This window comes from Petaurus breviceps, unplaced genomic scaffold (assembly GCF_028583685.1).
Source record: "Petaurus breviceps papuanus isolate PSGF00001 unplaced genomic scaffold, PetGlider_PUasm1.0 90792, whole genome shotgun sequence".
In the NCBI taxonomy this organism is placed as follows: domain Eukaryota; kingdom Metazoa; phylum Chordata; class Mammalia; order Diprotodontia; family Petauridae; genus Petaurus; species Petaurus breviceps.
The window spans coordinates 17,955,884-17,980,122 of NW_027187347.1; the positions used below are offsets into that span (position 1 = coordinate 17,955,884).

At 39.4% G+C, this 24,239-nt stretch overlaps 1 protein-coding gene across 1 annotated transcript in view; it reads left to right on the forward strand.

The window, feature by feature from the left end:
- The window catches only part of CFAP91 (cilia and flagella associated protein 91), a 55,890-nt gene that overhangs the window by 4,373 nt on the left and 27,278 nt on the right, over nt 1-24,239 (forward strand). Inside the window, exons 4-6 of the mRNA XM_069070032.1 lie at nt 2,803-2,980; nt 18,824-18,981; nt 20,156-20,338. Of these exons, the coding sequence (XP_068926133.1) occupies nt 2,803-2,980; nt 18,824-18,981; nt 20,156-20,338 (519 nt within the window). The remainder of the gene's footprint in view (nt 1-2,802; nt 2,981-18,823; nt 18,982-20,155; nt 20,339-24,239) is intronic.

Sequence of the window (24,239 nt, forward strand, 5' to 3'; positions counted from 1 at the left end):
AACTTTTTTGAGGGTACATTCATGTGTGCATATTAAATCAAGTCAACAAGCCTTTATTGAGCACCTGCTGTGTTCTAGGAACTATACTAAGCACTTCAAAAAGGCAAAAAATAAAAATGCAATAATTCTTGCTCTCAGAGAGCTCAGTTTAATGAGACAACATGTAAACAACTTATGTACAAACAAGATATACAGGATAACTTTTAGATAATCAAAAGAGGGAAGGCACTAGTGTTAAAAGGAATCTGGAAAGACTTCTTGAAGAAGACAGGATTTTTACCTGGCACCTGAGGGTAGCCAGGGAAGGTAGGAGGCAAAGATGAGGAGGAAGAGAATTCCAGGCATGGGGAGCAGCCAGTGAAGACGCCTGGAGTCACAAGATGGAGTGCCTTGTGCATAGAAAAGCAAGTGGCCAGTTTCACTTTTGATTGAAGAGTATGTGGAGGTGACTCAGATTTAAGACTGGAAAGGTAAAAGAGAGCCAAGTTATGAAGGATAATACCAAACATTGGATTTTATATTTGATCCTGGAGGTAATAGGGAGCCATTGTGGTGTATTGAATGGGAGAGGGTGGTGACTTGGTAAGACTTTTACTTTAGGGAGATTAATTTTACAGTTAAGTGGAATAAGGACTGATGTGAGAAGGGATGTTTTTTAAAGACAAAAGAAAAAGAGAAAGAATAGGAAAAAATTCAGTAAAATAGATCAGTGAATTGAAAAAGTCTGACAATATATTCAGTGCTCTGGACACTGAATGGAGTCTACAGAGGAATGAGGAAGGTGTGTTCTCATATTTCTTCTTTTGAGCAATGCTTGTTCTTTGTAATTTTGCAGCATTCATTTTCACTTGTTTTATACTAGTTCTTTCATTTACATTGTTGAATTTGTATATATAGTTTTTTTGGTTTTGTGCATCAGTTCATGTAAGTCTTTCCATACTTATCTGTATTCATCATATTGTTTCTTATAGCAGGTAATTCCCTTACGTTTATGTACCACAATTAGTTTGTAGCTGTTCTCCAGTTGATAGGCATCTACTTTGTTTCTAATTCTTTGCTCCCCCCTAAAGAGGCTGCTAAAAATCCTTTGGCTAACATGCAACAATAACATTTTTAATGTTAAATTTCTAAATAAAATTTGATATTTTTCCTAAACATTCTACTGAAAAAATTTTTAAATGTTCCATTTTTGTTAAAGAGTTTGAACTTGTGAGCAGTATCTAGTCTTATTTTAATTATATGTCAGTTCAGTAATGAGGTGCTTTTGATATTTGGAAGGATGCCAGATTTACCTAAAGATGTGGAGAGTGAGACCTCAGTGGGAATGGCTTGGGTTTGGATTAGATGAAGAGACTGAATTGTTGCCAACCTGTAAAGTGTAGACAGCCTGTACTGTTTGTTTTTGATGGCAAATTGGAGGGTACAGGTAGGAAAGGAGAAATTTTCAGGTGGGGGAGGGGTAATGTCTGTTTTTAAGAGCTTTGAAAAGATACTCGATTTTATCATCTCTCTTCCCTTTCCCACCATTCCTTCCATTTTTAATAGTGAATTAGCCAGTGTTAGTATAACCCCCCTCATGGCATCTGATGCTGAGAGCAGATGTGGACAGTGGCAAGGGACGGCCTCTAGAGAGAATGGACAGAACTTGGACAGAGTGGAGAGAGGGGAAGAGTTGGACTCTCACAGGCAGGAGCAGACTAGCTGCAAAGAACCTAGAGGAGCTTTGGAGCCCCACATTTGTGGGGATGTTAATCTCAGGGTATAAGTACATTTTTGTTTTTTCAGCATCATCAGCATCTCCAAATGTAGTAAACAGGCAGAGAAGGAGCAATAACCAAGTTATGCATACAGGCAAGAAGATTAAAAACCTGGTTTTATACGTAATTGATATGGTGGTTGATTTGATGATTAACAGTATTTTGAAGGTGCTTCAGGAAGTTTGTTAAGTGTGTAAATCTTGGATAATTACACTAAGTGTCAGTGCCCTATAATTTCCAGCTGCCACCACCTCTGCTTTATAATTTTAGGGGGATCAGGGGCCTTAAAGAAATGATACCATCATTTTACAGAGAAAGAAACCAATTTTCAGAGATGTCAGTGGCTTGCCCAAAGCCATCTCAGCACTAGGTAGGGGCAGAGCTGGGACTGGAATCTGTGTCTCCTAATGCCTAGCTCAGTGTTCTTTCCACTTCTTACCTCAAATCACTAATACATTTTGAAAAGAAATGCTAAAATGTATTTACATTCTGACAAGAAATAGCCACCTCTGATGCCATTGTTCTGAAATCTACAAACATCCTATTTAAATGATGCCATCTAACCCATCCCCCTTTCAGATGGTGGTCACTGGATCTCATGCTTTTTTGTTTTGTTTTATTTTGTTTTTGGTTTGGTTTGTTTGTTTGTTTGTTTGTTTTGCTTTTTTTGGAGCGGGGAGGGCCAGGCAATTGAGGTTAAGTGATTTGCCCAAGGTCACACGGCCAGCAAGTGTTAAGTGTCTGAGGCCAGATCAGAGCCCAGGTCCTCCTGACTCCAGGGCCAGTGCTCTACTCACTGCGCCACCTAGCTCCCCCTTCATGCTTTTTTAAAAAAAGTTTTTCTTTTGTAACAAGGAAGGATTTAATCTTAACAAAGGAGAGTTAGGAGGGAATATACTAAAGAACGTAATGCGGCCCCAAGGCAAGGCAAGGACTTGGGAAGAAACTGGAGAAAGCTTACCTGAGCCTTTGCTTCCTTTCTGGAATTTGTTTCTGCTGGGGCTTGTAATGTTTCTTTGTAAAGTGTTCTCCTTTTATCCTAAAGGTCGGGGACTTCCAGCAGGGCTAGCTGAAGTAGAGATGATTGAACGTGCCAGAGAGAAACGTGCATGGGAAGCCACTCTTCCACCTCTGAGTAATGATGCATTATTCAACAAAAGGAGGAAAATGATGAATGACATGGAAAGGAAGGAATGGGCCTTTAGAGAGCATGAAATTGAAAAGTAGGTACTCGATCATCAGTACTATTATTCCTTTACCAATACGTACTGTATGTGTTATCACAGTAGTTTTGGGTTTTTTTTTTTAAACACATCAAAGTATATTCCCTTTATATTTACACCACACCATGCAGGGAAGCATTAATCAATTCAACTGCAAAATACTGAAGTATCTAGAGACCTAGTTAGCAGCTCCCAAAACTGTATCATTAACCTGTCCCAAGAGAAAGAGAGGGTGAGGTCAGATGATTCAGGCACCTTTGCCTTGACTAGCAGGAAGGAATAGGGCTGCTGTGGCTCCAGTCCCCCGTGTGTTTTAGCTGAGTAAATATAGCTGCTTGGACTTGCCCATTATGACCACATCTCCAATGGCCTTTTCATCTGGACCTCTCTGCAGCCTTTGACCCTGTTGATCATCCTTTTCTCCTTGATACCCTCTTCTCTCTAGGTTTTTAGAGCACCACTCTCCCCTCATCCTCCCTGTACATATCTCAGTTTCCTTTGCTGGATCTACCTTCGTTTGTGCCTGTTAACTGTGGATAAATCAAGGGCTCTATCTTAAGCTTGGCCTAGACTGACTGATTAATAGCAAAAATAGTATTCCTAGATGCTTTAAGAAATTAATAATGGAATAGAGACTTGAACATTGCCCAGTTTAATTTAGTTCTTCAAAGTTTGATTTCCATGCTGTGGATTCTCCCTCTACCAACGCATGTTATAACTCCTTTTTACATTAGCAGATGGCCTTTGAGACTTGTTGTGGCCAAAATATCTACCATCCTGCCATGAATCTAGTGATAAACAGTTTTGAGTTTAGTCAGGCTTCTGGTTGTCAGCTAATACATTGTCTGTGCCCAAAGCTTTTCTAGGAAGTAGGCCTTGCAGAATTCAGGGTCTGTTGGTAAGGCCTTTGACCAGCCATGCATACCCCCACCCACAAGGAGGCATCAGAGGAGGACTTCAGTGAAGCTTTGTTTAAGTAATGAGAAGTAATTAGCATGTTAAAATCCATTTGCTGCATCCCCTTGGCAGGGGTAAGGGCGGGGTGCATATTTTGAGCCAGTTCCCATTGAACTGGTCCGTAAGGCTATTAGGGTAAATAGAATAAAAAGCAATAGGTAGTCCACGAGTACTTTTCCTTCAATAGATTTAACTCTTCTCAGTCACATGGATGGAAGGACCAGTAAGATTAGGCATGACAATTCATACCCAGCGGCAATGTTGCTGGATATTTATGATGGTGAACAAGCATGACTTTGCCATCACTTTTGTGATGGCTGCCCATATGATAGGGTGAGCAGATCTTACTTCCTCATTCACTTTAATATCCTAGCATATGGGGAGGTTAGGTGGTGCAGTAGTTAGAGTGCCAGGCCAGGAGTCAGGAAGACCTGTGTGACCCTGGGCAGATCACTTAACCCTGTTTTCTTAAATTTCCTTATCTGTAAATGACATGGAGAAGGAAATAGCAAACCACTCCAGCATCTTTGCCAAGAAAACCCCAAATGGGGCTCTTCACCTAGATTTTTCCTGACTTTCCGGATCCTATTGTCATTTATTTATCTGCCAGGGATATTCTTGGAAATGGAATTTACCATGGTGCTCCAACCTCCACATAGTTCTTTTGGTTTTTCTCTGGCATAGTCCCTCAGCTGAGCTTTAGAAGTTCAGGATCCCAATCAAGGATGTAGCAGAATTTAGAAGGAATTTTCTAATCCTGAATTAGATAGTTGTTTGGGACCATGAACTTTGAAGTTACTTTGGACACAGGGAGTTAAAAGAATACAGTTAATCACTGCCTGGTGACTCTCTGTCTGGTTTTTGTTGGCTGTCTTGCTAGCTGTAGCAGCTTGACTCTAGCTCCCCTCCACTAAAAGTGCCCAGGCCATCTTTGTGAAGAAACACCTTTCCCGTCCTTGTTCTGTCCTTAGTGGGAGGAGAGCAGCTTTGAAGAGCTGACGTTTAGGAGATGGAAATAGAGAGCAGTGATGAGAAATACCCAAGCACATACAACACAGGACCCGTCAGAGAGCAGGGATAGAATGCTCAGTACAAATTCCTGCTTCCCAGAAGAGATGATGGGCCACGTGGAGATCCACACAGTGATATCACCAGAGGCCTATAGGGTAGCTCTGTAGGGAACATCAGCGGTATTAGTAGACCTTGTCACGTGTGATGACACAGGATCATGTGTGATTTTGACATGTGTGCTCTCTAGCAATGTGCCCTGGCCACTGGGGTTCCTGGCATGTGCTCTTTCAGGCACATTTCCTGCCTGTTTCCCTTCCACAATATTCTTTGCTCACATATATTCTCTTTGTTCATATACTTCCCTGTGGCATGGCACTTGTGGAAGAGCATAGTCTACCTGTGCTTGGGAAATTTTTTCACCTTACTTTTTAATGAGTAAAGCAAGAATGCGCCCTCTTCCCACAATTACTTGATGTAGTTCCAAAAATGTTAGTCTTAGCAGTACACCAGGAGAAGAACATTAAAGACATATTTGCTATACTGTTTACTTAAATGTCTTTTGCTTTCAACTAATGCATCCCCTAGTTGGTAAAAGTTGATACATCAGTAGGGGCTCATTTGAGGCACAGAGTGCCTCAAACAAATGGGTCTTTAAGCTTTTCTTGGAGGCTCTCTCAGGGGGTGCTACATTCAAAATGTTTCTCAGATTTATTCCTTTCCCTGTATTCTCACAGCTGATGGACTCAAAGATAGGCCCCAATCACCTCACATTTCACACTTCATCTCTGCAAATTGAATTTCTTTCTATCTAAATCTATCTTGCTACTGTACTCTGCAACTTTCATGTCATCTTTCTGTCCCTTAAAAACCTGTAGGGCTTCTACGTTACCTTACAGGTCAAGTCTAAACTCCATGATTGAGTTCCACCCTACCCAGTCAGCCTTTGTTTCTTATTACTCTCTGCTCCAGTCAGGCCAGTCTCTTTGATGTTCCTTACATGCCATGTTCATTTTCTCCCCCTTTCCTCATACTGTTGCCCTTGTCTAAAATGTTCCATTCAGTCCTCCTGGCCTATCAAAAGTCCAAAGCCCCATCTCCTTCATGGACTCTCATGTCATCCAGTCTCTGAACTCCTCGATAGCACTTAGAAGCCATACAACCCTTAGACCTTTGCCATTCTCTGTTGTTCTCTAATTGTTTTGTATGTCTGATGTCCCTGACTAGATTGTAAATGGTTTGATAGGAGCCTAGATTTAGGACTAGATGAGACCTTAGAGATCTGGTTGGACTAGAATCTAACTCCTTAATTTTGAAAATGAAGGAACTGACATTGGCAGCAGTGAAGTCCCTCAGCCAAGGTAACAGAGGTCACATGTGGCACAGCCGACATTGAAAATCAGGCCTTCTGTCTCCAAAGCCAGAACTTTTCACCAGAAACTTTCTTTCTTAATTGGAGCTACCATCTATACTTACTAAATATCAACTATACTTAAACTTTTAAGTTCACGTGTGTTTTGGGCCCATCTAGATATGTATTTTGCTCAAGTAAATTTGATCATTCTGTAGTATTGGTGCCATACAATCAATAAGCATTTGTTTTTTGAGTGCCTACCCTGTACTGGACCCTGTGCTAAGCACTGAGTATACAAAGACAAAAGTGAGACAGTCCTTGCCCTCAAGGGGCTTATTTTCTTAAGAGAGAGTCATGTAAATATGTACATATGTGCAGTGTGTGTGTGTGTGTGTGTGTGTGTGTGTGTGTGTGTGTGTGCAGCAAAGTGACTCACTGGGTAGAGCACTGGGCCTGAAGTCAGGAAGGCTCATCTTCCTGTGTTCAAAATCTGGCCTCAGACACTTATTTGCCATGTGACCTTGGGCAAGTCATTTAACACTGTTTGCCTCAGTTCCTCCTCTGTAAAATGAACTGGAGAAGAAAGTGGAAGATCACCCCAGAATCTCTGCCAAGAAAACCCCAAATAGGGTCATGAAGAGTGAGACACAACTGAAATGACTGAACAACAAGAAGTGTGTGTGTTTGTGTGTGTGCTCGTAGTAGCTTTTGTCAAGGGGGAAGGAACTAGCTGGAGGGATTGGGAAAGTCTTTAGTTATAGATCGTGGCCCCTGTTCAGGTTCTTGAAGGAAACAAGGGGTTCCAAGAGGTAGTGCTAATGCAGGAGGTCATTCTAGGGCTGGAGGACAGCCAAGGCCAAGGCTAAGGCATGGAGACAGGAAGTGGGGTATATCTATTTTTAAAGTTGACTGATGTATATATGTGGATATGGGGTTATTCATTCATGAGCATGTGTGTATAGAAAGGTCTCTTCAGTGCAAAGTGCAGGAAACATGAGTCCAGATGGATAAACATTCACACAAGCCCTTACTGCCATCACTCAGAATGTCAGAGGAGGAGCCCAAAGACCCACTCTGCTAAGGCAGGGAGCTCCTCACTCTTTCTGTCCTTTCAGCCAAGTCTTTGCTTTTTTTTTTTTTCCAGCTAGACTTTGATTTTATTTGTAGAGGAAACTTCTGGTGAGGAAACCCCATCTAACAATGCATATGTACAAGTGTTTTGCTACTTTGATCGTATTAACAAGCTTCCTGGGGTGTAAGGGGCCAGGGTGGACAGGGAGAGAGCACTGAGAGGCCAAGTGGTCTGCCCAGTGTCACACAGCCAGGACATGTCAGAGGTGGCACGGAATCCAAGTCTTCCTTGCTACACACAGCCTCTCAGCCAAGTCTAATTCCAATGAAATACTTTTTTTGGGGGGGGGAGATACTGTATTTGTCTTCTGAATTATGCTAAAAATTATCTCTGGGTACGTCATCTCTCCTACATAGTCCTTGGAGCAGGGTTTCTTAGCTTGGGGTCCATGAACTTGTTTTTTTTTAAACAATTTTTGATAACTATTTCAGTACAATTGTTTTCCTTTATAATCCTTTGTATTTTATTTTGTGCATTTAGAAATATCATTCTTAGGAGTCCTTTAGGCTCCAACATGCTATCAGAGGGTTCCATGACACAGCAAAGTTAAGAACTCCTAACTTAGAGTAATTTCGTCCCTTTGGATAGATAGTGCAAAATTAGAGATATTTGGGTCTCAGAAGTGAAATAGCTAAAGAGTTTTGGACACTGAAATGAGACAGGCAAATAAATTTTATTCACTTAAAGCCTACAATATTCTCAAGAAATATTGTCCATTGATTGCCTTTTGATATGGATAGGGTATTATAAAATACAAAACATAAAGAAAGCCTAGGGGAGGCTAGGTGGTGCAGTGAATAGAGCACCTGCTCTGGAGTCAGGAGGACCTGAGTTTAAATCTGACCTCAGACACTTAACACACTGGCCATGTGACCTTGGGCAAGTCATTTAACCCTAATTGCCCTGCCTTCCCACCTCCAGAAAGAAAGAAAGAAAGAAAGAAAGAAAGAAAGAAAGAAAGAAAGAGAAAGAAAGCTTGGTGTACAGTATGGGGGGAGACAGTATGATTCACTGGGCAGCTCTTTACTGCCCTGTGGCAAACAACAATTGGGACTTTGGAACTAGTGAGGAAACCCTCAACGTTTCCAATAGATTTAAATCACTTGGTAACATTCCAGGAAACTGTGCTGACTAACCTGTTTTCTTCAGATACCAAATTAGGCAAGACCACCCACAAAGAATTTCTCATCATTTGAACAAGGAATCCACCAGATTTAGGGGCAACTAATGCTTCTACATATGCCAAGATCCAATAATGAACTTCCTCAAAAGTGGGTAGGGTTCCACCTAGTTAACTTTACCACCAGCTAAAAGTCATGCCACAGCTTTCTTAACCTGGAGGGATTTTGAGAAGATTCCATTTCAGCTTTTTCAGTGTACTGCCTAGGAGCCCACAAAGTTATTTTTTTATATTATATTGTCCCTGATACTCTCAATGGCAGCTTTGGGATGGTTGGTTCTTTCTTCAGTGTAGAAGAGAATTTAAGTGAGTGATTTTTGCAGTGTCTGAAATGCGACCTGTTTTAGCCTGACCAGATGAGTGGATCCATGTTTAGGCTTCAATTACAAGGTGCTGGAAGTGGTTACAGGAGAAAGATGTGCAGGGACAAGATGTGCTAGGAAGGAACACCAACCAAGTGGAAAGCAGCAACCTTCCCTGCCAGCCTTGAAGGAGAAGTCACATCCATTAGAGCCAGTCCCAGGCCCCATTTTTCTCCACTTTGGAGTATGCTGTGGGCCCCACTGACCATCAAGCAGATTGAATGAGTGGGTAATGGGCAGGACAATTGTCCTTACACCAACCTGTCCAAAAGACTTCCTTCAGGGGAGAAATTCTCACACCCTTTAGGAGCTAAGTGAGAAAGTACTGACCCCTGGGTTTTTTCAATGAGGCTAATTTCCATAATAAGACCTATCCTGAAAATAAGCCCTCCCCTTACTGTGTAAGATTCCTCTAAAATAAGCCCTATTGAGATTGCTACTGTAGTGAAGGTGATCCCCTGCGCTACACGCTACATTATGGTACCCTCTGTATGCACCGTCTCCCCCCCCCGTGAAATGCACGCCGCCTCCGAGCTGCATCCAATCAGAGCTGCAGCAGTGAGTGCGTCATCCTGTTCTTCCCCAGTGATTTGCTTATTGAATAAAGATACATTTTTTTGTTCACATTTACCTGTTTATTAAAATTGCTGTCAATGTTCATTAAAATAAGCCCTCTGGTGTCTTTCTGTCCAAAAAAATAATAAGACAGTGTCTTATTATCGGGGAAACACGGTAGTATAGAAGAATACAGCCAAGCCTTTGACTGCTAGGGTCTTTTTCACTATTTAATATTTTTTTTTATTATTTATATTCACATTTTAAAAAGTACTTTTAAAATTATTATTTGTGTAAGTATTTATCATCTCTCCCTCCTAAAGTAATACATTGCATCCCACCGAACAATTTTTTAAAACCCTCAAAACAAATGGGCATAGTTTAGCAAAACAATATGTATATTGACCAGGTCCAGGAATCCATGACTCGTTCTGGATTTTAAGTCCACTATCTCTTTGGCAAGAGGTAGGTGGTATTTGCTGTTATTTTAAGATGAAATACTACCTAGGTTGGCCTTTCCCAGGATATCTGCAGGGGGAAGGAGCTAGATGAAGGTGATCCTGAGAAACAAATTTAAAAAGAAAAGCCATATGTAAAAGGTAGTTAGTTAACTATTTTATTTCTGGTGAGATGGGGAGGAAGCTAGAACAGGAACTTCTGTTGAGATATGCCTTCCATCTTGCTCATTATGGAGCCATAATGCCGTATGCCACATATGCTGACAATTGTTGGAGTCATTGGAGTCAAGTTGTGGAAACATGCTTGGAAAAAGTGTTGATGTGATCAAGGACATAATTATTAACCTCAGGGAAAAAAAAACACTAATCCAATGATTTACATATCTTTTCTTTGTTGTTTCAACAATTACTGCTAAAAATTTCACTGTGAAAAATAGGGGCAGATGGACTTGTACAAGCATTTTTTTCTACATCTTATAGATTTTGTTAAAACAAACAAACAAACAAACAAACCTTGAAGCAAAAAACCATGAAGGGAATTGCAAGCTGCACATGGCTTTCATTTGTGGTTCCTAGTTCTAAGGAAAGGACAAAAAGCCTGGAGCAGAAGGACTCCCATCTTGACTCTAAGTACATCCTCAAGCACTTCATGTATGAAACAGCAAAGACAAGCTAAATGTTCACCCTGATGACATTAAGCTAACACAAACAAAAAACCAAACAAACCCCAAAATCAAACCATTGGAAGGCATCACTGGTCAAATAGGAAAGGATATTTGTGCTTCTGAATGGTAGCTTGTATGTCATTAGGTAGCTTGTTGATACAGTAGATAGTCGAGTCAGGAAGAACTGAGAACTGAACTCTCAAAATCTGCTTCATCTATATCAGATACGTGCATGTATGACCCTAATCAAGTCACTTACCCTTTCTCAGCCTCCGTTTCCTCATATGTAAAATAATAATAGCTCCTATCTCATAGAGTTGTGTGGATGAGATAAAACACAAAGCAAACCTTAGAGTTCTCTCACTCTTTCTCATCTATCTATATCTGTACTTAACATAGATAGATATAGATATACACACATACATATATTTTACTTTATATATAGTGCTCTCTATATACATGTGTGTGTGTACATGTGAAAGCTAGGTATTGTTATTATCCTGAGCAGTCGATAACTTCCAAGTAATAGCAACTGCAGAAATGAAATCTCTCATAGCTCTAAGAAATGACAAGCAGGATGCTTTCAGAAAAAACCTGGAAAGACTTACATGAATTGATGCTGAGTGAAGTGAGCAGAACCAGGAGAACAGCAGTATTATATGCTGATGAACTGTGAACGACTCAGCTGTTTCAGCAGTACAATGATTTAAGACAATTTCAAAGGACATGATTAAAAATGCTCTCCACCTCCAGAGAAAGAACTTGATGAATTCTGAGAAATGAATTCTAAATAGAAGCATACTTTTTTAAACTTTATTTTTCTTGTCTTTTTTTTTACTATTTTCTTTCACAACATGTCTAATATGGAAATATGTTTTACACAATTGCACATGTATGTCCTGTATCAAATTACTTGCCTTCTTAGTGAGGGTTATGGGAGGGAGAAAATTTGCAGCTCAAAATTTGAAAAAAAAATGTTAAATATTGTTTTTACTTGTGATTGGAAAAAAAATTTTTAAATAAAAAAAGAAACATCTCATGAATTGACAGGGCAAAACATTAGATCAATGCCATATATCTCCTTCAATTCTTGCTAGAAAAAGGAAAACCTTTTGAAATTAGTTGTCAAATAACAGTTTGTAACTTAATAAGCATTATGCTGATATTTGAAGACTCATTTTTCAGGAGAAATAGTTATCAGGTAAAATTTATCAAGTTAATCTTGTGTTTTATGTTCTAACTATTTTAACTGTATACTCAGTTAACAGTGATAATAGCCAAAGCGATGTATAAGGTAGAAAAAGTCTCCGAAATTGTTAGGAACAGAAGGAAAATCTTGGGGACATCTAGATTTATATTCTGCTGCTATCTGCAAGTTGTTCCTTTAATAGGTAATGCTGCAGAATTAATGAAATAAACTTTGATGCTAAAATTCCCCATGACTGACTGCTTACCAGAACCAATATCTCAACTGAAAATTGCAGTCATTATTGATTTCATGTCACAGATTCAAGCAATGTATAATAATAAATTCTTTAAAAATCTCTAGTCATATACTAAACACAGTGGTCAGAAGTTCCTAATCTGCCCTCTGGTACACACACCACATGTACATTGTCTTTGATTGCCACTTAGAACGGTCAGGAGAGAAATAACAAGAGAATGGTTGAGTTGAAATGTAATGCACCTGGAGTGACCATATTCTTCTCCTAAGGGTTAGGGAATGGACCTGCGATTTCATTAGCAGAGAGACCTGGCACGTGAAGAAACTCCCTCTACAATGCAGTTCAGCACCTTTTCTTTGTGACTCATAGTCTCAGAGTTGCCTAAAGGAGAGGTGTCAGACTTAGGGCTGGACACATGTGGCCTGCAAAACTCCTGAATGCAAGCAAACCAGATTAAAATGTAATAGAGGAGTGTTTAACCAAATAAAAATGAAATACAATATAAATAGTAATTTGCTGTTTTCTAAGTCATTATGGGGCTCGCAGGAAAGCATTCCTATTTCTGCCATTTTGTCTCAGAGACAAGACTTGAACTCTTGTCTCCCTGGCTCTGAGGTCAGCTTTCTACTTTCTATGCCACATTGCTTCCCTTCAACCAATTGGTGAAATTGTACCAACTAGCCAATAAACTAGTCATCACTTTGGGCTGTTTCCTCCCTCTCTGATGCCCCTGGAGCATGGAGGCTTGCTGCATTGTTAAAGGCTATGGCGTGGGATCACAAGCCTGGCAGGTCCTACTCCGCTGGAAAGTCTTAGATTTGATATGGTTAGCAACTGATTCTGTTTCTGTCTTCTGAGGATCAATCAGCCTAGCAGAGTTGGTAGCATATTGGGTGCAAGGTGATGATGGGGTAGGTGAGTAGATGTATAGTGTATTGCTCAAGAACCAAATGAGTCTTAGACAAATTGTGATCTGCATTAGAGGAAGGAGTGTGTACCCTGAATAATTTCAATTATCGTTGTGATCATCAGTAATGAAATTACTTCTATACAAATGTATAGAAATGACAAGAATTAAGAACTTTGAAGTCTCAGAAGCAAGGCTAAGAAATTAACACAACTGGATCTCCCACTTAAGTAACCCAGGTCAGTACTGCCCCAGTACTGATGTCATAAGTGTTTCCTCATGATATCCTTAAAGTGATATTTACTATATCCCTAGTGTTGTTTACCTGAAAATACTTCTTTTTTACCAATTTTTTTTTCAAATTTTATTTCCAGGTCCATGTTCTCTCTCTTCTGTCTCCATGCTTCCTTGCTCCCAACCACAATTAAGAAAGCAAGAAAAATAAAATCTCTATCACTAACAGTGTATAGTCAAGTAAAACAAATTCCTACATGATGTTGTTTAGTCATTCAGTTGTGTCTGACTCTACCTGACTTAATAGACATTGTCCATGAGGTTTTCTTGGTAAAGATACTGGAGTTCTTTGCCATTTCCTTCTCCAGTGTGTCTCCATTTTACAAATGAGAAACTGAGGCAAATAGGGGTTAAATTACTTGCCCACGGTCACACAGCTAGTAAGTGTCTGAAGCCAAATTTGAACTCAGATCTTCCTGACTCCAGACCCAATGCTCTATCCACTGAACACCTAGTTGCCGTTAAAATTCCTGTGTAGGCCACATTAAAAAAAATACATCAGTGTGCTCTCAAAGCCCATCCATCATCTCTCTATCAGGAAGGTGGATAATATATGTTTCATCACGAATCCTTTGGAATTGTAGTTGGTCACTGTGTTTATCAGAGTTCCTAAGTCTTTCAAAGTTATTTATCTTTCTAATGTTTTTATTATATAAACTGTTTCCTGATTCTACTCACTTCACTTTGCATCAGTTATACAAGTCTTCCCATGTTTCTCTGAAACCATCCCCTTCATCATTTCTTTCAGTACAATGGTATTCTATTATGCTCATAAATCATAACTTGTTCAACCATTCCCTGATTAATGGGTACCCCCTCATTTTCCAATTCTTTGCCGTCAAACAAAAGTGACTATAAGTATTTTTGTTCACATGGATCCTTATCCTCTTTCTTTGATATCTTTGGGGTTATATATCTAGTAGTGTTATTTCTGGGTATTCACAGCTTAATGACTTTTGGAGCATAGTTCTAAATTACTTTCCAGAATGGCTAGACCAGTTAACAGTTATGTCAGCAATACATTAATATACTTATTTTTCTATAATCCCTCCAATATTTATTTTCCCTGTTTTTGTCAGTTTTGCTAATTTGATGGGTATAAGATGGAACCTCAGGGTTATTTTGCATTTCTCCAGTTAGTGATTTTGGAGTATTTTTCCATATGGCTGTTGATAGCTTGGATTTCTTCCTCTGAAAATTACCCTATTCATATCCTTTGACCAGTTTATCAATTGGGGTATGGCTCTTATTTTTACAAATTTGAATTAGTTCCTTCTATATCTTAGAAATGAAAGTTTTATCAGTCAAACTTGCTGCAGAAATTTTCCTCCATATTTCTTCCATTTACCAAAATATTTTCTAATTTTAGCTTCACTGATTTTGTTTGTGTAAAAACTTTTAAATTTTAAATAACCTGACAATTATTAATATCACAGACTTGAGGGACTGAAAAGATACTTTATCAAAGAATCATAGCATTAGAACTGGGAGACACCTCAAAGGTCATCTTTTCAAAATCTCAAATTTCCTTCTAAATAAGGTTGCATCATCCTGGAACATGTTATGTTTTGGGAAAAGTTTGCAGTTTTACAGGAAATAATGCTTTGAACAAGATTGTTGCTAAACATGAGGTATTGAGTACATAGCCTCACACTTTCACAGTTTGGAGAGACAGATGCCTTATTACAAAAAGACACTGAAGATGCAGAGAGGCATCTGGTTAGTGTGGAGACAATTCCTACAAAATGAAACACTTGTCAAGCCAAAGGTTTATGTGTGCAGAAGGTCAGTGTTTCTTACAGATCTGCCTCCAGCTATATCTCCATTAGATGATGCAGTGTAAGATTAATGGGATTTAAGTTTGGGATGGGGGGAACCAACCAAAAATAGGCCTCACATGGAGCCCATTAAGGCAAGCTTGCTTAGGGGAGGCTTGCTTGTAGGAAGGCTTTCACAACTTTTGTTAACTTCTAATTAGGCACTGAGTCTTGAGGGTTGTGATACCTTTTGGCTCTGAGATGTGTATATATATTCTGAGTTGGTATTTTACTTTGGGGGCTCGCTTATGAGAAGGATCTTGTGATTCCCTGGTGAAGATTCTGAGTAGCCATATGTTCAGAGCTCCCTGACTACTCAGATGTAACAGATCTCTGATCCAGGGATGTATATAAAGTATATAGTTGATTCAGGCAGTCAGAGCCCTGTCTGTTGGTCTTTATTTCTCTGCTTGTATTTTCTCTGTTTGTAATTTCTCTGAAGTTCAGGGTGCTTACTTTTCCCCTGAACTAGTGAATGTAATTTAAAAAGATTGTTGACCCCTTAAACAGCTATCTTTCCTAGTAAAGCACATCTGAGAATCTGTGCTAGCAGCCATCCTGGGTATGCCAGTGTGATTGCTGCTATATGCAGTCAGTGAGCCCTCCCTGCTATCAGAGAATCACTCTTTAGAGTTTTTTTCTTGTTGAATCTAAACCTGGGAAGAAGTTGAGAATGCTTTGCAATAAATTGCACACACTTTTATGAAAAGAATAGAAAATCATTTAGCTGCAAAACATTTGAGATGCAAAAAAGTTCTCAGTAATCTGCTGTTCTTTCTGCCAGCAATTAAAGCTATCTCACAAGGAATTTTAAATGAATTTAAAATATTAAAATCAGAAAAATATGTTGTATTGTTTGAATGTTTCTACTTCTAATTGTGGTTAAATTTTTATTTTACTAAATTTTCCCCTATTTCTTCCCAGGAATTCATACTACCTTCATAACATTATTTTTAGCAGTGACATGGAAGAAAGCTTGGTTGCCATGCCTGTCATGTTTGCAAATGATACAAAGCTGGGGGTGGGTGACTGAGAGGTATCAGATACAAGATTTTAAAAGTTTGTTTTTTTGTTTTCTTTTTAAAGCAATCGGGGTTAAGTAACTTGCTCAAGGTAACATGGCCAGTTATTTCTGGGTGTGGTGCTGAGTACCTGAGCCCGGATTTGATCCAGGTCATCCTGACACTGGAGCCGGTGCTCTTACTTGCTGAGCCACCTGGCCGCCCAAGATTTTAAAAGTTTTAATAAGCTAAAGCTAATAAGGTAAAATGTAATGAGTGAGTAGAACCACGAGATAGTTTGTGTAATAACAACATTGGAAAGATAAATAACTGAAAGACTGAAGAACTCTGATAAATACAATGACCAACCACAATTCCAAATTCCAGCCTATACTTGGGTTAAAAACAATCAATTACACAAATACAGGACAAGGAAGTGAGGCTAGACAGTAGTTCATATGAAAAAAAACCAAGGGGTTTTAGTGGACTCAGAGCTCAGAACGAGTCAACACTGGGACATGGCAATCTCCAAAGCTAGCAGGGGCTGAGGCTGGGGGCTAAGAAGGAGAGAGAGGATGTCCAGAACAAGGGAGGTGACAGTCCCTATAGGGGACGGCTCTGGTCAGGACACATCTGGGATGTCATGTTCACATCAGGATGTCCAGTTTTGGAAAGGACTTTGACAAGTTGTAGTGTATCAGTAGGAGGATGAGTGGGATGGAGATGGGCCTGGGAAATGGTCACATAGGGATCATTGGAAGAATCTGGAGAGGTTTAGCCTAGAGAAATGAAAGTTGTTGTTGTTGAGTTGTTTTCAGTCATGTCTGACTCCCTGTGACCCTTTTGGGGTTTTCTTGGCAAATATGAGTGGTTTGCCATTTCCTTACAAAGGAGGAAACTGAGGCAAGCCTGCTTAATCCTGGTTAAGTAGCAATGACATAATTCTTCAAGTACTTGAAAGGCTTCTATGTGAAACAGGGAATAGATGTGTTTTTCTTAGATCTTGAGGATAGAATTAGGTTATAAAGACACTGATTTAGATGTTTAAAGATCTTTTCTAATTTTTCAGAAGTCAGTAGGTTCTTCTCATGAGAAATGTTCAAGTAGAGACTAGATAGTTGTTTAGGATGATGTTGAAGAGAATGTTTCTCTCTAGGTGGAGGTTGGGCTGAACGACTTCTGTGGTTGTTTAATCACTTTCAGTCATATCTGACTTTTCATGGCCCCATTTGGGGATTTCCGGGCAAAGATACTGGAGTGGTTCGCCATTTCCTTAGGTACCAGGTACAGAGATATTCTTAGGTAAGTATGTGCTTAGGCTCAAGCTTTTCAAATTGAATTCCCTGGCCCAAGGCCAGGAAATAGTCTCATTGAATGAAACTTCACTGAAGTTTGTGGTGAGCATTTCCTTTTTGTTGTTCAGTCATTGCAGTAGAGTCCAGCTCTTCATGACCCCCTTTTGGGGTTTTCTTGGCAAGATACTGGAGTGGTTTGCCATTTCCTTCTTCAGCTCATTTTATAGAAGAGAAGACTGATATAAACAGGGTTAGGTGACTTGCCCAGGGTCACACAGCTAGTAAGTATAAGTGAGTCTTCCTGAATCCATACCTGGTGCTCTATCCATTGCACCACCTACCTGCCCTAATAAATGACCTCTGGAGGCCTTTATATCTCTGAGATTCTATGATTGTAGGATATATAGGTTTTGCTAAAAGACAAAAAGGCTGAATCAATGAACAGAACAGAGATTTGAATTCATGTCTTTTTTTATCTTACTCCCCCATTCTTTTTTTTTCTTTTTGGAGGGCAATTGGGGTTAAGTAACTTGCCCAAGGTTACATGGCTAGTATTTTTGTGTGGGTGTTGTGTCTGAGGCCAAAACCGAACTCGGGTCCTCCTGACTCCGGGGCCGATGCTCTACTCACTGCGCCACCTAGCCACCCTCTCCCATTCTTTCTGGTGGTTATAATAGTTACTTATCATTATTTTATTTATTCCAGACTAACTTGTAGTATTTTGCTACTAAAATGAGCTTTTGCCATGCACTAATTTACTAGTTAATCCATATCCATATTTGAATGTTAGTCATCCTTGAAAATAGCAGTGGCAGTTAATGCCACACAATGGCATTAAGACGGGAAAACAAAAACAAGATACTCCCCAACGGGATCTGTGGTAGATCCAGAACCATAAGGGCTAGGGACATGGCATAGCCTTCTTTGGTAATACTTGAAGTCCTTAGTAGACAGCTGGAAGAAAGATAGAGAACTTTAGAACCAGAAGGGATCTTTGGGGTAGGTACTCCAATAAATCCCTACTCATTGGTTGATTTCCCCAATGACCTATAGCAAGAGTAACCTAAGCTTTTTCCATATTAAGAGGGTGAGGAGGGAGCAGCAAAGATTTTTTATCCATGGAAATTATTTTCTAGTGACCTTGCATTATAAGAATCTCCTTGTTCTGATTTGTTGATGTAGTCAAACCCTGACAGCTGCAAAAGAGTATAGGATTTTAATTAGGTCAGTACTAGATCAATTCAGGGTATGAGTTTAAGCTTTCTTCCATGGAAATGTCACATAACAAAATACATAATTGACAAATGAGTGCTAGCCAAAATAAAGGGAATAATTTTTGACAGGAACTCCTCTGCACTTTATTGGAGGATTCCTATTTGAGATGTCATATGTTTGTATATTTGTCATTTAAAGACTGCAGGAACTTCAGCTAGAGGTCCTCAAACATTTATTGAAGAAGCGTGAAGATGATCAGAATGAGGTGAATATAAAGCGTTTAAATGCCCAGTGGTCTGAACTTCAGGAAGAAAAGGAAGAGAAACTGTCACAAATTAGACACACACATGTATCAGGTAATTTGTGTCCTAGGAAAGATCATGGAAATTGAAAAATTGGGTTGAAATAAGCTCTCAAACTGACTGTATAATTAAATATGCTGTTGGTTTTTTTTTTTAATCATCTTAGTGTACACAATCAGAGCTGGGAAATGGATAGTAGTTTATTGTTAAAAGTCAGAAAGGAAAAAAGGCAAAAATTGAATTCTAGAAAAAATCTATCAATAATTACCTGGGTTGTTTAAATCAGGAGGTGGAAGCGTAGTGGACAGATGCCCACCACAGAGTTTCCCTCATTTGGGTACTGGAGTTCCAGACGATTAACCTTACCAGGTGGCAAGACCAGAGGTGAAGTTTGTACAATAAAGAGAAAGTAGCCAATGTGAATCTTTAGTTAGGTTTTAAGTGTGTATGGCAGTGACTTTCTTCTGGTTACAGAGCAGTACTAAAAATGCTTCTCCCAACTCTTCTCTCAGGGAAAGATTTAAGCTTAAGGTTGAAATTTATATTGTGTTCAGCTACTTCTGAAGCTCCTGCTGTGGAGTCAGATTAAGTAACATCCACCTTTTTAACAGTTGACTAGCCCATGAGGCTTTATATAGGTATAAATTTTGGTGAAAGAGAAGGATCCCTGAGACTTTCATTTTTGTATCTTTAGTGTATAGCATTTGTAATATGTACTTAATAAATATTTCTTGAATTTAGCTTTCACCATGTGAATACACTAGAATCAGACTTGTCTCCCACGTGATGATATGGTTTTGAATGTCACATACATGACTTTCAGCATAGTATTGCAAAATACGCTAAACTCAAACATCATATTCCTCTACATAAAATGCTTGTTGAAAGAAAAATAGGTGTAAATGAATGATGTAAACTAAAAATAAATATAAATTTTAATTTTAAAAAATAAAAAAATAAAGTGGAGAGCCCTTACCTTACAGAGCTGTAAGGATCAAATGAAACAATAATTGTTAAGTGCTTAGCACAGTGCCTGTTACATAATAAAAAAAGAAAAGAAAAATAAGTGTAACTGAGATTATTGTTGGACATTAACTATAACATTGGTCATGACTCTTGTTTAGTTTGGGAGGTGGTCTTTGGGTAAATTTAGATATGGTTTGTTAGGTAACCACTTTTAGAACAATATTTTTGAAGCAGTTTCTCATGGAGATGTATTGTATTTCAGCAATCAGAAAAATGATGACAAAAGGAAGAAATGTAGAGGGAAAATTTGAGAGAAGAAACATTATTAATGAATATAATGATTATGCATCTCAAGTCTACGGACCTCTTTCTCGATTGGGTCGCTTTCCAGACAGAAATTCAGAACGTTTTGTTGTCAAAAACCACTTTCTTAACACCTATGAGGGTAAGTCATCATGAAAAATTCAAGTATATAAGTGTAATAGACTAACATATGTTTTTAACAAACTATAGGGGTAACACACTTAAAAGGAAGCTCAATATAAGAAAGCCATAGCTGTGGAAAAAATAATATGGAATATGGAAATTATTCTTTTAAATGTATTATTATTTTGAAGAACAGAAACTCTTGCTCAGGAAAAGCTTATAAAATATGTGCATCAGGTATACTAATAGTAACAACCCAAACCAAAGAAACTGAAGAAAAATGTACTCCTTTAGAAGGAACAACTAAGGGCAGCTAGGTGGCACAGTTAATAAAGCACCAGCCCTGGAGACAGGAGGACCTGAGTTCAAATTCGGCCTCAGACATTTAACACTTACTAGCTGTGTGACCTTGGGCAAGTCACTTGACCCCAATTGCCCTAACTTCCCCCCTCCAAAAAAAAGCAAAAAAAAGAGAAGGAACAACTAAAAGTTCGTGGGGAGTTGGGGTGGGGTGGGGGGCTTTGAGGAGGTAGTTAAAAGATAATGTGGACCCTGGGAGAAGAGACAGTCATAAGTTTTTCTTCAAGGTGATTGAAGCAGAGTATCTCCTTATAAAGCTCCTTGAGTCCACCAGGAACAATTTGATTCTCCGTACTTGATGTCTACAGACTGTTCCACCTCCTCTAACTTTAGCCAACCATCTAACAGATTTGTGCCATTGCATTCGAGAGAGATCTAGCAAAAAACAAAAACAAAACTATAAAGAAACTTGTACAAATCTGTCACCACTACTTAAAAAACAATTCAGAGAGCAAGTCCAACTGACAGTGAATCAATAGTTAATAATAATGAAGGCTCACATACATAGTGGACTGACTAACTTCTTTTGAGTGATATAATAATAATGTTTCAGAGTTTTTTTTAATTTTTTTATTAAAAAAATTTTAAACATGACTTTTTACATATTCTTAATTCTTTTAATTTTTATTACACCCAAAATTATTAGATACAAAAATTGTTTTGATTTTTATTACATTCCCCATTGTTTGTTTGTTTGCTTTGTGAGATTGCATCTTCAGTTTTATCATCATGGAAAAAGATGATTACATTTAAAAAAGTTTTCTCTACTGCCACCTGTTCAGGAACAGATTGTATTGTATTGTATTGTAGTGTGACATTATGGAATCATATAGTCATAGAGTTGGAAGGATCTTGGAAGTCATTTGTTCTAATCTATACCTGAAGCATGAATTCTCCTCTGTATCAAACACTCATTTGAACACTATATTTCCCCTTTCAGAATCATCCAAAAACGAGATGGTAAGAGAGTTTAATTCTTGAGAGCCTCTCTTCCCTTGAATCAATCTCTCTTTTAGACTCCCAGGCTTCAGGATCATAGCAATTTTTTCTTTGAATTTTTAAAAATCTGCTTACTTAAGTAAAAGCTGGGGTACACATCCCCAAAGTTCTTCTCTATCACAAGAGCCAGATAGTATGGTCACTCTTAAAGTTTCATTTGTCCAGCTAGTTTCTTCCTGTTGGTCCATATCAGTTTCGCCACAGCAGGGGTGGAGATGTAGCTTGGATCGCACAGAGTACCTCATATGGTCTTGACAATTTGGGCCAAGGCAGAATCTAGAGTCTAGCTTAGACCCAGACCCAACGTGTTGCTCACAGTCTGCCTTCATGCAGTAGCTCTTGGGCCCATCCTCCAACTCAAACCCAACACACTACCTCCTCCCCAGGAGCCATCGGCTCCTAATTGGTGAGGCATCTCTATCTGTCCCAGAACCAGACCCAGACCCAGTACACTGCCCTCCCACCGTTTAATACTCTACTATAGCTCTTCTTCTTTTCTGTCGCCTCCTTCTTCCAACTCCCCTTTCCCCCTCACTCTCTGTAACTGTACTCACAATACCATTCATTTTTCCATGCCCAGCCTTGACTCTGTAGTTGACCATTTTAATGTTTTTTATTAGCTAGCTGCTTCCATCAAATCAGAGGATCATAGATTTAGAGCTAGATTATGGTCCTTCAGACTGCATCCTTGCTGCCTCTCTCTGCTTCCTTCCTTGAACTCTTGAGCTCTTCTTCAAAGCACCATAACCAGTGGGGGGCAGTGGGAAGGTAGGAGGAAAATATCCTCCCTGGATCCCTGTAGCAGCAAGCACCCTAGCATACCCAGGATGGCTGCAAGCACAGGTTCATTGATCTGCTTTTCTAAAGGAAAGCAACTCAGAAAGGGTTACAATCTTACTTTAATCAGTCAAACATATATCATTTACCTAGTTCAGAGGAAAAAGTCAGCACTCTGAACTTCAGAGAAAGTACTCATAGAAGTTACAAGCAGGCAAAAATACAGACAGAGAAAATAACACATTTCAACAGACAGGGTTTCCAGCTGTCTGATCATCACATCCATCCCTAGTTAGTCACCAGAGAGAGAAGAGCCAACATCTGGGTTTTCAAAGCTGTGGGGCTCAACAGCTGCCCAGAGTCTCATCAAATCACGCAACTCTTCCCAAAGTGAGCCCCAAAGCAAAACCTCATCTCAGAGGTAAATATAGCCCTCTCCAGCATCAGAGAACAGCACACCCTCATGACTCACTTGACTACAAGTAACAAAAGTGCCTTCCTGAAAAACAAGCCTCCCTTTTACAAGCTTCTCCTGTGGGCTCTGCTCCACTCTTCAGCAAATTTCTCCCACCCAAGGCTCCATGTGACCACATGCAGGCTATTAGGGGGGCAGGGTTTGCTTTCAAATCAGGGAAAGTCCTCACATTCACTCAAGCCTGTTTAAGGGGCAGGGAAGGTCTTCAGATTGCCATTCCCATGATATTTCCCCACCCCAAAAAGAGAAGAGCCGCTAGTTCTTGCTTGTGTGCTGTCTCTGCTTAGCTCAGTTACAGGTCCTGGATATGTTTAGTAAGCTCACTTTTTTTAAAGTGACCAGAGGCATGGCCAGTCTTCTTCCTTCCTAATTCTATCAAGGAGAACTTAATAGAATAAATAGGGTAATGGGACATTAGTACCTTGTTAATACATCAAAATTTCATACTTTGTTACCTTCTTTACTTCCTGAGATTGCCTAAGTCTTCACACTTAGTTTAACACCCTCTTAATGAAGCTTACTTCCCAAACTAGGAGAAATCAGTTGGTCATTGTGATAGGTGCTAAGTCCTAAGGGCCTGTTCTACTGTAGGTTAAACTAGTTTTTCTTTACAAGATATCATAACTGCCCTCAAGACTTAAGTCATGAGTTTAAAGGGTTAGGCCAATTAATATGGATTCTGGGTGGCCTAAGTACAAAAATCCCTGGTTTCAACAGAGTCCACAGTATCTCTCTCATCCTTTTGAGCAGCTGTCAGGGACAACACAGTGGCTGAGAAGCTATACCAAGTCGAATCAAAACTACATACTGTAATGGAATGTAAATTTTTAAGATCTTCCCTGCCCCTAGGCTAAAGTACACCTGGAGCCTGGGGTGGGAGGCTTGTTTTTCAGTAGATACTTTTTGATTGGGCGGTGAGTCAATAAGGTTGTTACATTCTCTGAGCCAGGAGAAGGCTATCTAAGCCCCGATGTGTAGCTTTGTTTTGGGGCTCACTTTGAGAAGTGTTCTGTGATTTGATCAGATGAGACTCCGGGAAGCGGTTGTTGAGAGTCCCCAGGCTTTGAAAAACCCAGATGTTGATTTGGTATGGATGTAATGGTTGGACAGTTTGGAAATCTGTCTACTTGATCTGTTTCTCTGTCTTGATAATTCTGCCTGTATACTCTGAAGTTCGGGGTGCTGACCTTTTTCCCCTGAACTAGGTAAACGATATATGTTTGACTGATTAAAGTAAGCTTGTTAACCCATTTTGAGTTGCTTTCCTTTATCAAAGCAGATCCAAGAACCTGTGCTGGCAGCCACCCTG